The sequence below is a fragment of the Lichenostomus cassidix genome, chromosome 2 (assembly GCF_008360975.1).
Source record: "Lichenostomus cassidix isolate B80296 chromosome 2, HeHo_3.0, whole genome shotgun sequence".
NCBI lineage: Eukaryota > Metazoa > Chordata > Aves > Passeriformes > Meliphagidae > Lichenostomus > Lichenostomus cassidix.
In genome coordinates, this window is record NC_139482.1 from 145368613 (window position 1) to 145381582 (window position 12970).

General features: G+C 36.9%; 1 protein-coding gene across 3 annotated transcripts in view; it reads left to right on the forward strand.

The window, feature by feature from the left end:
- Positions 1-12970, forward strand: part of KHDRBS3 (KH RNA binding domain containing, signal transduction associated 3) — a 92132-nt gene that overhangs the window by 72043 nt on the left and 7119 nt on the right. For all 3 annotated transcript variants that reach the window (XM_085053634.1, XM_085053632.1, XM_085053633.1), the window contains one exon: positions 12453-12511. In XM_085053634.1, the coding sequence (XP_084909760.1) occupies positions 12453-12511 (59 nt within the window). The remainder of the gene's footprint in view (positions 1-12452; positions 12512-12970) is intronic.

The window sequence follows — 12970 nt, forward strand, 5'->3', positions numbered from 1 at the left end:
GGACCAGGGCTTAGTGCTCACTAGTGTACAATGTGGGATATGGTGGAAACAGTTAAAATGCTCATTTTTGTTTCAAACATTTTGCTTATTTAGTGACTCCTTTGTTAAAGATGGAAACTTTCAACAGAATTTTAAATATCTTTAGGCATTTTGGAGCTCTCTAAGATGTTGCACTACAGCAGATCTTTCGCTATAGGTGCACAGGAGTGCATTCTCCAAATTTGACCTTTCAGTGACTCTCCCTAATTGCTTTTAATCTGGATGTTTCAATTGTGTTTCCCAGAAATGGCCAAATATGAGATGGATTAGGATGGGTGACATGTTTAGATCTGAAGAACAGAATACTGTGTATTTCTAAGTGCATTAAGGTAGTTGAGAGTTTGTCTGCTCTGCAAATAAATTATTTCCTTCTATGTACTAACTCCTTGCTGATACCAGATTGTGAGTGGTTAGAAGTTTAATGGCATTTTATTTGACATTTTGTGAGACTGTATCCTTCCTTGTGCCTGGCAATCTGAAGTTTGAGTTAAAACCTTCCACAGCACTAACAGAGAGAGAAAGATGAGGATTTCCTGTGTTCTCATCTATCTTAATGCCCTGTAATCCTATAAAAAATGTTGTTTTCCTTTAGAACATTTTATTATCCACTGTTGTTCGTTCATGCAACAAAGCCCCAAATAGTGCTTCAGGATGTCCTTTAACAGAATTATTTTTTATGGTCAAAAAGAATTAAAATATCCCTTGAAGCTGTACTGCGCTTTACTAGATACTTAATTGATTTTTAGAAGATTAAATTATATGTATAGTTTCTTTGCAGAGGGATTGTTAGATGATATTTTTATCAGTATAAAACAGGATGGTTAATCAACTGGGCTGCTTAGTCTTATTAAAAAAACCAAAACAATCTAAAATTAACAAAATATTTTGCAATTTTTGAAAATCAAAGATTAGCAAACACTTCATAGAATCGTAGAATGGTTTGGATTGGAAAGGACCTTAAAGATCATTCTGTTCCAACCCCCCTGCCATGGGCAGGGACAACTTCCACTAGACCAGGATGCTCCAAGCTCTGTCCAACCTGACCTTGAACACTTCCAGGGATGGGGCATTCACAGCCGCTTTGGGAAACCTGTGCCAGTACCTCACCACCCTCACAGGAAAGAATTTCTTTCTAATCTCCTTTTTTTAAGGTCATACCCTTTTTTCCTATCACTACATGCCCCCACTATGCAATCAGGTTTTTGGGTTATATGATATGTAGTCAAGGGCATGTTATGCAGTCAGGAATTCCTTCATAAAATTTCTCCTATATACACATGTATTAATTAGATATGTGCAGTTGTGTTCCAAAAACCTTTTCAGGATCTTATGGTAAATGTGAATTGCAGTTTGAAAGCCAAACTTGTGACTCCTGGTGCTGATATTCGCCTGTGTTAGACACATATAGACTTGGCACCAGCACTTAAACAACTTAGCTCGCTCTTAAAAGACTTCCCAAGCTTGTCTAGACATGTAATTATTTACTTGGATCTATTGCAGAAAGTAGCAGGTATTTTAATAGCCTGGTGTTAATGCTAGACCAATGTTATTATGAAAATTCACCTGATTGTATTGTGGAGGAACCGTGAGCATCTAGTTGGGTCTTCATTTAAAGCTGTAGCTTAAACATTTTCAGTATGAAAAAAATCTAGTTATTCTAAATCTCTGCAATAGGTTTCAAATTGAGCCAAAGTGCTTTTGGTCCCTTAGTGACTCCCTACATGATCTGCACAAGTGTTTGCGAGGACAGTAATGTGGCAAAGGGAAATGGATGCTAATAAATCAATCGTCACTGTCAGCTCACTGTTTAATGTTCTCTAGAAAACATAAGATTTATCACTGAGGAATTGTAGAGTAATGGTGGTGTATGGAAACAAAGTCCACCAGGGAGATGTACTACATCATTCGGATTTAGCGCTGCCATCTGCTTAATGGCATTGAGATGACTACAGAGGTACTTATGATCAACCATTCATAGCAGTGACAGATGCTGCAGAGAGTTAACATGCCAGGGAACGAGGTTTGGTGCTGAAATTCAGATTATGTGGCAAGGTTGCTGAGAAAGGGGGCTGGGTTTGTTACCTATCCAGTAGCATTAGAGGGTGGTTTACTGTGTGCTTTTAAGTTTACTGTTGAGAGAGAATGGCTAACACAGTTACTGTAGTGCAAAAAAAAAAAAAAAAAGTGGAGAAATCCCATCTGTCTGTTTCAGGCACTCAGAAGTTTCAAAGAACTTCTTTAGGCTTGTCTGCTAGCTGTGTTTAACTATAATTCATAGTTTTAAAAGTATTTTAGATCATCAGTTCAGGTGATCTCACCTTCACTCTGTTGCAGAATTTCATCTAAACACAGACATAAAAGTTGAAAAATTAGGACCTGGAGGAATTGCTGGCCTTGTTTACAGTTTTCTTCATTGTTTCCTGGTTTCCACATTTACCTAATAGTGCTATAGATTTCTCTTGGCAACAACCATTTTGCCATTGGCTTAAATAGTGTTTCTCAATTGCTCTTTGTGCATATCTAACAATAATTACTATCACTTCAAATCATATAAAAATGTGATAAATTCAAATCCCTGCAGGTTGCTCGTGAGCCTTGGAGCCACCCAGTTAACCTAATGTGAGCTGAGGAAATTGGCAATTTCTCTTTAGTACACCTAAGTTTATTCAGAGCCAGTAAATCATTCTGAGGTTATTGCTGTTATGTTGGGAAGTAAGAAGTACATGCTGCAACTTTGTTAGACTATTTACTTAAATGCACAGAAACATAACTGCCCCTGTGATAAGTCCTAGGCATGTTAAGAACATGGTGTTAGGAATCATTGAATTGTTAAGGTTGGAAAAGACCTCCAAGATCAAATCCAGTTGTTAACCCAGCACACCATGTTCACCGCCACACCATGTCCCCTCCTGCCACATCCACACTTTAAGACTTTCTGGATTGTGTTTCTTGGGTAGCTTATTCCAGTGCCTGACCACCCTTTCAGTGAAGAAATTTTTCCCAATATCCAGTATTTCTCACATGGGAGAAGACCTTTCCACAACCTTCTTTCAGGTGGCTGTAGGGAGTGATAATGTCTCCCCTGAGCTTCCTTTATCATCCATCACCTTCTTTACAATTTATGTAGAAGTGACTGGTCCAAGACTGAAAATTTCTTCATCATAGGGAAGGCTGTGCATGAAGAGCCTGTGGTGTGAAAGGTTTGAGGAATTTTGTGTTTGGTTGCTTGTGGTAGTTACCTAAGAACAGAGTAACTGGATGTTGGGTTGAAAAGGATGTATAAAAACACACTGAAATCTGGCAGTGGCCGTTGTTAAACTGATGCCTGAAGAATACAACTAAATTGGTTTGCTAAAATCCTTCAAGTCTCTGAATACTGCATTTCATGCTATTCCAGAGGCACTTTAGCTACAAGAGAAGCTCATTCCTAGTATGTAGCTCTTGGAAATAACCCTCCTCATTTTCCACTAGGAGCTCAAATTTTCAGGTGTTTTTTGAAACTATGCTTAGTGGTAACAGAAAAGATGATGACATTCCTGTTTAATAAGGAGGATTTTCATGAAGAGCTGAGCATATGGATTTGAAATTGGCTTATGGAGATGTTGCTATTGGTATTTGAAAGTTAATTGCTAACAGTTTGTTTGTGATGCTCAGTGTTTTAAATTTACATTGTTGAGTTTGTCAGCAATCATGCATTTCCAGGATGTATAAATATGCATTATATGCAAACAAGTGTCTGCTACTGTAGTTTTCCAAGCTGTAATTCTCTCCATTTTAATGCTTGTAGCTGTTTGTATTTCATGCTTTGACTTATAAATCAAATAAATCTGCAGGAGTTTGATTTCTGGGGATTGTGCAAAGGATTGGCATTTTGTTGCTGTTGCTTTTGAAAACCTAGTATGTACCAGAGTCTACTGGAGGTTATAATTCTGCAAAATAAAGTCTTAAAGCATTAGCATAAATAAGCTAATGTAGCTTTAAACTGAAAATCCTGCCATGTGGTTTCCTGCTTAATTTTTGCACATGTATTGGAAAATATTATTTACTGCAGTTTTTCAGATCTAATTTTTCAGGTTAAGATATATGCTTTCATTTTTTTATGTGTTTAGATGTGGCAAGGTAAACTATTCAGAAGTGCCTCAGTAGCAGAGGTAGTTTCACTTGTGAGTCTAGTGTATTTTAATTTTTAATTGATTTACAGAAATCTGAAATGTCAGTAAAAAGAAAAAAGACTAAGATTCAACTGTAGTGATGGAAAAACCTTAACACAAGCATATCTCATGGTGCTTTCATAAAACTGGTAAAGGTTTTTAGAATCCTTAAATTGGTATTGGTAGATGGCTTCACTGTTTAATAAGTGCTAGGATTATACTTCATCATGTACTAATTATACTCAATAAAATTCATTTGGTTCTCTTCACGATTTTGCTATTAAATTTAACTGTGGCTGTGCCTTCAGATTTAGGAAACAAGCGAAAATAAATTTAGAAAGCTAATATGAAGGTGTTATAGTAGTACAAAAAGTAGTAACATCAAATTATAAGTATTGAGGAATAAAAAAGTAATTATTTCATGAAATTATATTAATTTTGCATGATTGGCCTAATTTTACTTAGGTGATTTTACAGCATCTTAAACTGGATGTTTGAATTCAACAACACAATTAAAGAGGATTAGTGTTAGGTAGGATTTTCAGTTTTTTGCCTTGACTGATTGCACATGTGAAAACATGAGAAAAAGGAAGGTTGAAGTCCAAAATGGGGAAAAAAAAAAAAAAAACATTAACAAGGAACACTTTCTAAACATTAAGTGCTATATTGTATCTATTAGTGTAACTTGTGGAATTAGTCATAGTTTAAAAAATCTTAATTATATGAAGGCTTTAAATTAATCAGTTTGTTTTAAAAATAAGGTTCTTTAAGCTTGGAGGATGGAAGTAACAAAAAGGAAGGGAGAGTATCCAGTTACCAGGCAGGCAAGATGCTTTAGAAATGGTGCTGGATATATGGGCTTTGGAGACAGAACATGGAAAATCAATCTTACAAATTAAGTTATTCATTTAGAAAGGACTTCTCAAATGTCTCTCATTATAATTAAACTTTCCAGCAGTTTGATTAACAGATACAGAGATAAGGAAGAGAGACTACATAGTCTCTCCAGACTAGAGAAAGGACATCTTAAATTTATATTTGCAGTAGACAGAGAATGACAGACAGATATAGGGAAGACTATTTTTCCCTGCTGTGGGGTTGAGAAGGAACTTCACTGGAAACTCACACTAGGAAGCCAATGCCTGTTAGTTGAATGAGAAATCAGTCTGCATCAGCTCAGAACATCTTTTTGTCACAGAATATGTTTTTGTAGATGAAGATTTGACACTGTTTTGCTGGTTGATAGTCAACACACTTTGTCGGCTTACTAGCAGTAATTGGAAGTTACAGTTTTCTCTCTGACTACCCTGTTGTACTGAGTTTGCTTTCAAGGGAAGAAAAATCTTGCCTCTTACTGTTGGTAAGGAAATACCTATTTAATTGGGCAACTTAAAAATGGGAGATGGTGGCAGGAAAACTTTATAAGGTTCCTAATTGTTTGTCCTTGTATTTTATTTCAGTGGAAATCTTGAGAGCTGTAAACTGTGCTTTTAAGCATGATTTTGATATAGGTCGGGTATAGATGGTGAAAAATAGTGTGTTACTAACCATTATAACCACATTGATGTTGTTGTAGTTGTATCATGAGAGCTGGACATAAAGCACCTGAAAAATACATATAGATAGAAGTAGTGGAGCTCCTTCCATGAGGCCAGGAAGTGATTCTTTGCACTTAAATGGGTTGAATTGTCCTTAAGTGGAAGAGTCCTGCCTTACTGTACCTGGAGAGGCAATGTTTGGACCCTGCTGGTGCAAAGGATGTTAGGGAAGTACTGGAATGATCTTGGACATGGTAAAGCTTATGATTATGCAGCCCAACATTTAAACAATTAAACCTAATCTTTCTTTTACCAAATGTACTCCTTGATGGCACTTCCATTATTTTTAAATAATGTAAAACCAGGATGGAGTGATACCTTGTCTCTCAAATGTTCTTCAGTTTTGACTTTTGAAAGTTGTACTGTTCCTTAAGTAAATAAAAAAAAAAAATTACAAGTTAAGGTGTTTATCTTCTGGAGCAGTATATTTGATGATAGAATGGTGACAAACCACCTGTGCAGTTTTTGAGGACAGTGTGTTAGAGGCAGTGTTGCCTTGTACTCCAGTCTGTGATGATTAACATTATCTTGGATCTCAAACAGCATCATATGCAGGACTTGAAGAATAACCTAGAATTAGCTGGAATAATACCCTCAGCTCTTTCCAGTATTGCAATGAGTAGTCTAAAGATTCTTTAATTGATATCTCTCAGATCTTTGCTGTTTTCTGCTGCTTCCACTGCCCAGAGCAATCTTGTCTGTTTGGAGAGAGAGGGAAGAAAATACACCTTTTTCTGATATTAATGCTGTTTCATGCCTTTTTTCTCCATTTAGCTGGAATATGATTGGTGCACACCTGGATAGTTAAAGATGTACAGTTTAGCTTCCTCTGGTAGCAGTTCACAGCCTGCTTTGCAAACCAGACAGACATGGGGTGGGGTGGCTGTGCCTTGGTTGTAATTCACCAGCCAAACCAAAATGCTGAATTTATGCAACCTGAGTTTTTAGTGTTTTTGCTGGTGCTTTCTTTGATGCAGTGAATTTTTGATGTTAATATGGTTAGCATTTCTCATGTTCAGGGATGTTTTGTTGCTGTATTCTATTCACAGTTTCAAGGTAAAGCTGTAGCTCCTGCTGCTGCTGCTGGTCCTGAGAAACCTTGTTTGTACCACATGCTTCATTCACCTCTTCTATTTGCTATTTGCCTTTCCTCTTTTGAGAGGTGGGACATGAGAATATAGTGGGCATGGGAGGAAAGACTAATTGAGTTGATACAATAACTGGACATTTCAGAATGTAAAACTGCTTTAGGCAGCTGTGTAGAATTCTTCTAGAAATACCTACATTGTTCTATGCCTGGTGCATAGCACCAGAATGCAGACACCTCTGAGGACATTTCACTGTTCAGAAGTGAAATTTCTTACAATTTCTGCCACAAAAAGAAATTCCTAAATAGTGATAGCTAAGAGAATCCTTGAGAGGGCAGCCTGGTCACCTTTCAGGATTACAGGTAACAGTTCTGCTGTTTGTGTCATCCATTTGAGAGTAGAACAGGCTATAATTCAAGCAAGATTGCATCATTTTTCTGTATTTTATAAAGCTTTCACATAGAGGTCTTAGTAGTTTTCTGAGATCATTATCTGTTTTACAGACATAAACTGAGGTTCAGGGATAAAAATACATACCAAAGAAATCTCTACTAAATAGCACAGAACTGGGCATTAACTAAAAATTGATCTACAAGATACAAGAAAAGATATGAATCTCATGATATCCTGGATTTCTGCTGTTGTGCTGTAAGCTGGTTTCCAGAATATGTTGTTCTAGTGATCCACAGAAGCATTGAGAACAGATACTCAATGTTCAAGACAATTATGGAGTTATGAGAAGCTTTACTGCAGTGATTATTGTCTTGGACACTCTTCCTGTTGACAGATGCTTTTTGTTATCAGAAGTAGCTGAGCTTGAAGATCTGACAGGAGTGATGGGAAGAGGCTTATCCTTATGGAAGAGTTCCCTTCAGATGTGATCATATCAGTCAGGGTCTATCATATAAGAACTCTTGCTAGAGAGATCCTTATTTGGTTTTATTCTCTTTGCTGTTCTGTGCTTCTCTGTAGAAGCACAGAAGTGCTGTTGTGGAGCTTCTCTTGGCACAAAAGGAAACCTTGGTGTTTGTAAGGGTTTTATTGTCACTGAAACTGCCCTGGTTTCTGTCTAAAGGGATCAAAATTACTTGTGATGCTCACATGAGAAAGAATAAACAGAAATTTTGATCAGTTTTTCCCTAATAAGCATTACTGGAAGCTGAGCTGTTTGCAAAGGCTGTTTCTGTCTTTCATCACTGAGGCCAAAGAAAGTTTCAGATCACTCAGTGCTTATACCAGGCTTGTCAGTGCTTAAGTCTGGGATTTTCCAGTAAACTACAAGCTTTTAGTCAGAGACCTTTTAATCTCCTCTTAGCAACCAGGCTTCCTGCCACACTGCTTCTGTTTCAAACACAGAAATGTCATAATGACATAAAGAGCTGTGGCAATCTTATTAATTATTACTATATATTTTTACTACCTTTGTACATTTTTGGAAGTACAGTTGGACTGTGTGGTTGATCTGCCTGTTTTAGGATTGTCCCAAAAATAGCCTATGGAATATTGCTATTCTGTGATGTGGAATCACAGAATCATTAAGGTTGGAAAAGACCTCCCAGATGAATCCAACCTTTGACCAAACATGTCAACTAAACCACAGCACTTAGTGCCACATGTAGGCATTTCTTGAACACTTCCAGGGATGGCAGCTCCACCACCTCCTTCCTGAGTTTTTTCCAGTGTCTGACCACCCATTCAGTGAAGGAATTCTTCCAGATGTCCAACCTGCATCTCCCCTGGTACACTGAGGCCATTTCTTCTCATCCGGTCTCTAATTGCCTGGGAGAAGAGACCAAACCCACCCAAGGAAACAACCTCCTTTCAGGGAGCTGTAGGGAGCCATAAGGTCTCCCCTGAGCCTCCTTTTCTCCAGAATTACAGGTAAACACCCCCAGCTCCCTCAGCTGCTCCTCACAGGACTGACTCTCCAGACCTTTCCCAGCTCTGTTGTCCTTCTCTGGATGCTCTCCAGTCTGTCTTGTACTGAGGGACCCATGAGAGTTGAGTTTAAACTGCCATTCCGTTGATACTTGTCCCGAGAGAATATTCTAGTATCTCTAGGCAGAAAAAGCTCATAGTTAAGTCTTAAGACTTAACCAACATGTCAAGAGCAGTTAACTCCTACTTGTTTTTTTTTTTTTTTTTTTAAATAAACATTTGTTCTATCATGGTTCATCAAGATATTTTCAGAAACAAATCAGCTTAGTAGAAAAGCCTGAGAAATTGAGGTCATTTATCATAGGGCCTTTGAAGGCTTATGTTGAATAACTCTAAATTAAAGTATTTTAAGATACTTCTCATAGTAATTCTAGAGAAATGGCAGGAAGCTTCCCAGTCCTCTAGTTTACTAAATAAAGCCTTAGAAAAGCATTTCTACTTCATCAGTGATGCTGTGCTAAAATCTGAGCTTGCTCCTTTCTATCTGAAGCTTTTTCTCCTAACACAGAAAATAGACACTTCTCCTAGCCTTATTTAAACTATTTAAGTCTCACTTCACACTTCCTCTGAACGTTGTGGGATTACTGCCCAGCCCTCAGCAATTAGAAACAACATGCTTAAGTTTATTGTAGTTTTCTAATCCTTCCATAGCATTAAGTGGTTCCAAATATTTATGCTAACATGGAAAATCAAAGCATTTTCTTCTTTGCCATCTCTGTCTTCTCTCTTGTCAGCCCAAAGCCATTATGCTGGAATGGGAATACAAAAGAAGTTAAATAGAGGGGGATAAGCAAAAGGTCTGTGTGTACAAAAGATCTGCATCACAGCTGATACTCCAGTGTTAATTGCACTTGTATCATTTACTTGATGATTAGGAAGATGCTTGAAAACTCAGCTGGCTATAGCGTGTAATCCAATTATTGATCTGAAAAAGAAGATGCATGGGAAATGAAAAATAAAGGAAGTGGTCTCGTGAAGACAATGCATATCTGAAAACAAAAGAACTCCAAGCAGAGTCCCTGTTTTAGTGTTGCTGGGTTAAAAAGGAAAGGATCCTTATGTTATCTCCTTTTTTTGTGAAAGGAGGGAGTCACATGAGGTAGAAAAGAAAATGAACTGGGCTTTTGGATTTGTTTTCCTTTCTATGAGACCAAATGCAAAGAAGAGGAGCAACCTGAGGTGGTGGAAGTTGTCCCAGCCCATGGAATTGGGTGATGTTTAAGGTCTCTTCCAATCCAAGCCTTTCTGTGAATCTATGAAAATGCCTTTCCTTGCAGCATAAATCCATCAAGGGAAATAAAAAGCTTAATAGTGTTCAGTCAGAATGCTAAGGTGTCAGAAAATATATGTAAGAAGGGTCGAAGTGTAAAGGATGTATTTAAATCAAAAATGTAAATCATATCTACTGTCCAGAGGAATAATTATTTAATATAGCTACTTAAGTCCTCACAGCAGAATTGACCTCAACTGTCTCAGATAACGAGTTAAAACTTACAATTTAGAAGTTTGGTATTGCAGGCTGCTTTGACTAGGTTTCTTTTTTGCAGGCAATTGCTTTGAAACAAAATACAATTCTATAAGCTGTAAGTTCATATACAGTACTAGATTTTTCTGTAATTCTAAAAAAAATTAAAAAAAAAACTTTACCGTTGATCTTGGTTGTGAACATCATGGAATATTCAGATTCTGTAACAAATTAAATGAAAAATCTTTTTTTTCACCCAGAGCTCCTTACAACCATCTGTATATACCTTTTTCTTTAGGTCTTGGGTCTTTAAGTTTTCTCAATGGAAGCTTTGGGTTTGTTTAAGACAGAAGTGAAAAGAGAATGTTTATATTGTTCATAGAACATGAATGAAGTAGAGCAGGGAGTAGTGAATTGCACTGGGCAAATTTACTTCCTATTATACCTTGTACTTTTCAGACAGATTATTAATTTGAAGGGTTTGTATGTTAATAAAGATGAGTTGTGATATACTTACTGTATAAGTAAAAGGTTTCTTCTGTTCTGATGTTTACTTGTTTTGCAGTTTATGTGCTGTAAAAGGAGTAATTTTTTTGTTTAATAGATATATTAGATCTATGAAATCAGACCCTGCAAAGTCTGACAGGATTGACAGATACAGGGATGGGGCTCAGCTGCTTTAGGCTTCTAAACTCGATGACAGCCTTAAAACAGATAAGTGCTGTGTGGAAGGGTAGTGAATGTCAGTTTTCAGTTCATTGTCAGAATAAAGGCTTTTATTACTGGCTGCTGCAGGGAAAAATACTTCTTATTCAAACTTTACTCTTATTTCAGAGTCCTCATCACATGAGAAACCATAGAGAACAGTTTTCGTAGAGGTACTTTTTTGTGGCTCTTCATAGTGTATTCCGGTTAAGTTTTTGTTTAGGAAGCATTATGCCACCGATTAAAAATACTTATCCAGACTTTTTAGATATGCATTTGCACACATCAAAACTGTATTTTTTTCTGGCCTGGTTATTTTTCAGAATTTAAAATTTTTTAGTTTAGAAAAATTAAAAAAAGGAAAGAAACCCAAACTAAAACACGAAGAACCCAAGCACAACAAATTATTTTGTCAGTTCGGAAGTAATTGTGATGTGTTGTTTGTTTTATATAAATGCTTTACCTGCTAATTCTTGTTAAGGCTATTAATTGTTTATTTTCTCTCTGGTGTTTATTTTGTTAGCAATCAATCTAATGTTAGGAACATTTTGTCAATATCAGTAATTACTTGCTAGTGATCATATATTAGTGATTTCCTTCTCACTCAGATGGTAATGACTTGGTAGCATCAGTTTGTAGAGTATTTTCAAATATTGTCAGCCCTGATGCTGGCAGTGGTTAAAAAAAAAAGGAAAAAAACTACTTAGGCATTTGCTTTGATGTCCTACAAACTCTTTAAAAGACTACATATAGCTAGACTTACATGAAATTTGAAAGCATAATGGAATAGTGTGTAATATGGATTATTCTTCAGTTTCCTTTTGGGATCTTAATACAAATACCAATATGAAATGAAAGACTTGTTTAGATCATGGTTATGGTACTCATAACACACTTCTGAATCCTAACAATTACAGATTTCAGCTTTTAACATAGTTCCTTTTGTAATTTCTTATCTGCCTGTTAAGTGATAGCATTTATATTTGCTTTCTTCTGTCTTGAAGACACTGGAACTTGTACACAGCAGCTGTATAACTCTCCAGTCAGCAAATTGTTTGCCCTTTATTGTATTCTTATCAGTGAATTTGAACATAAAAAGGCAAAGAACTAGTCAGCAGTGGGTAATGAAAAGGAGTTTATAAGACAAATTAATTGGTTCAGTACCTATATCTCTGGTTTTTTCATTAACACTTGTAAGATCTTAAACCTTCCCAACTATAATTTTAAATGAAAAATTCCCACGTCTACATTTACAACATGGATGAGTACCAAGTGATGGAAAAAAAAATCCTAAATGAAATTAAATACAGTTTCTAATTAATAAACAAGCAGGACCTCAGTTGTCACTGGCACATGGATACTTACCATTCTTGGGGCATGTCCTATATCCTTCAAGCTTTCTTTTAAACAGTAGAATGAGTAACAAAGATTTCTCATAACAGTTTCTTTCTTGTTCTCTGCCCTGCAGTGGAGCAGATTACTACGACTATGGCCACGGACTGAGTGAAGACACCTACGACTCCTACGGTGAGTGGCTTTACAAACTCAATGGCTGCAGCAACAGACTCTTGGAAAAAAAAGCCAAACCAAAACAAAAACTAATGAAAGAATAATTTCTGTGAAGCAAGGCTCAGCCCTGCAGGGGGAATGGCTGTTCAGGGATTCCTGAGCTGTCACAGAGCTCCTCATGTGCTTATTGAGAAAAATGCCCTCTGTGGTCTGTTAGCTAACTCAGTCATGGGAAACTAAAACCAAAGGAGGAGAGAAACTAAAACTTAAATCATGATGCACGCAGCCTTTTCATGTCACATTCAATGACATTTAAGGGAAAAGACGGGGGTGTAGGACCCTTTTCCAGGAACTTTTGGCTGCCAAAAGCAAATGCTTCTGGTGTGGCCCAGTTTGCTTTGAGGCTTGGTACAAGGTAAGAATGTGCTGAAGCTCCCAGCTGAATTAGGGCCTAATTGAGTGTGTTTTAGCCTTGTA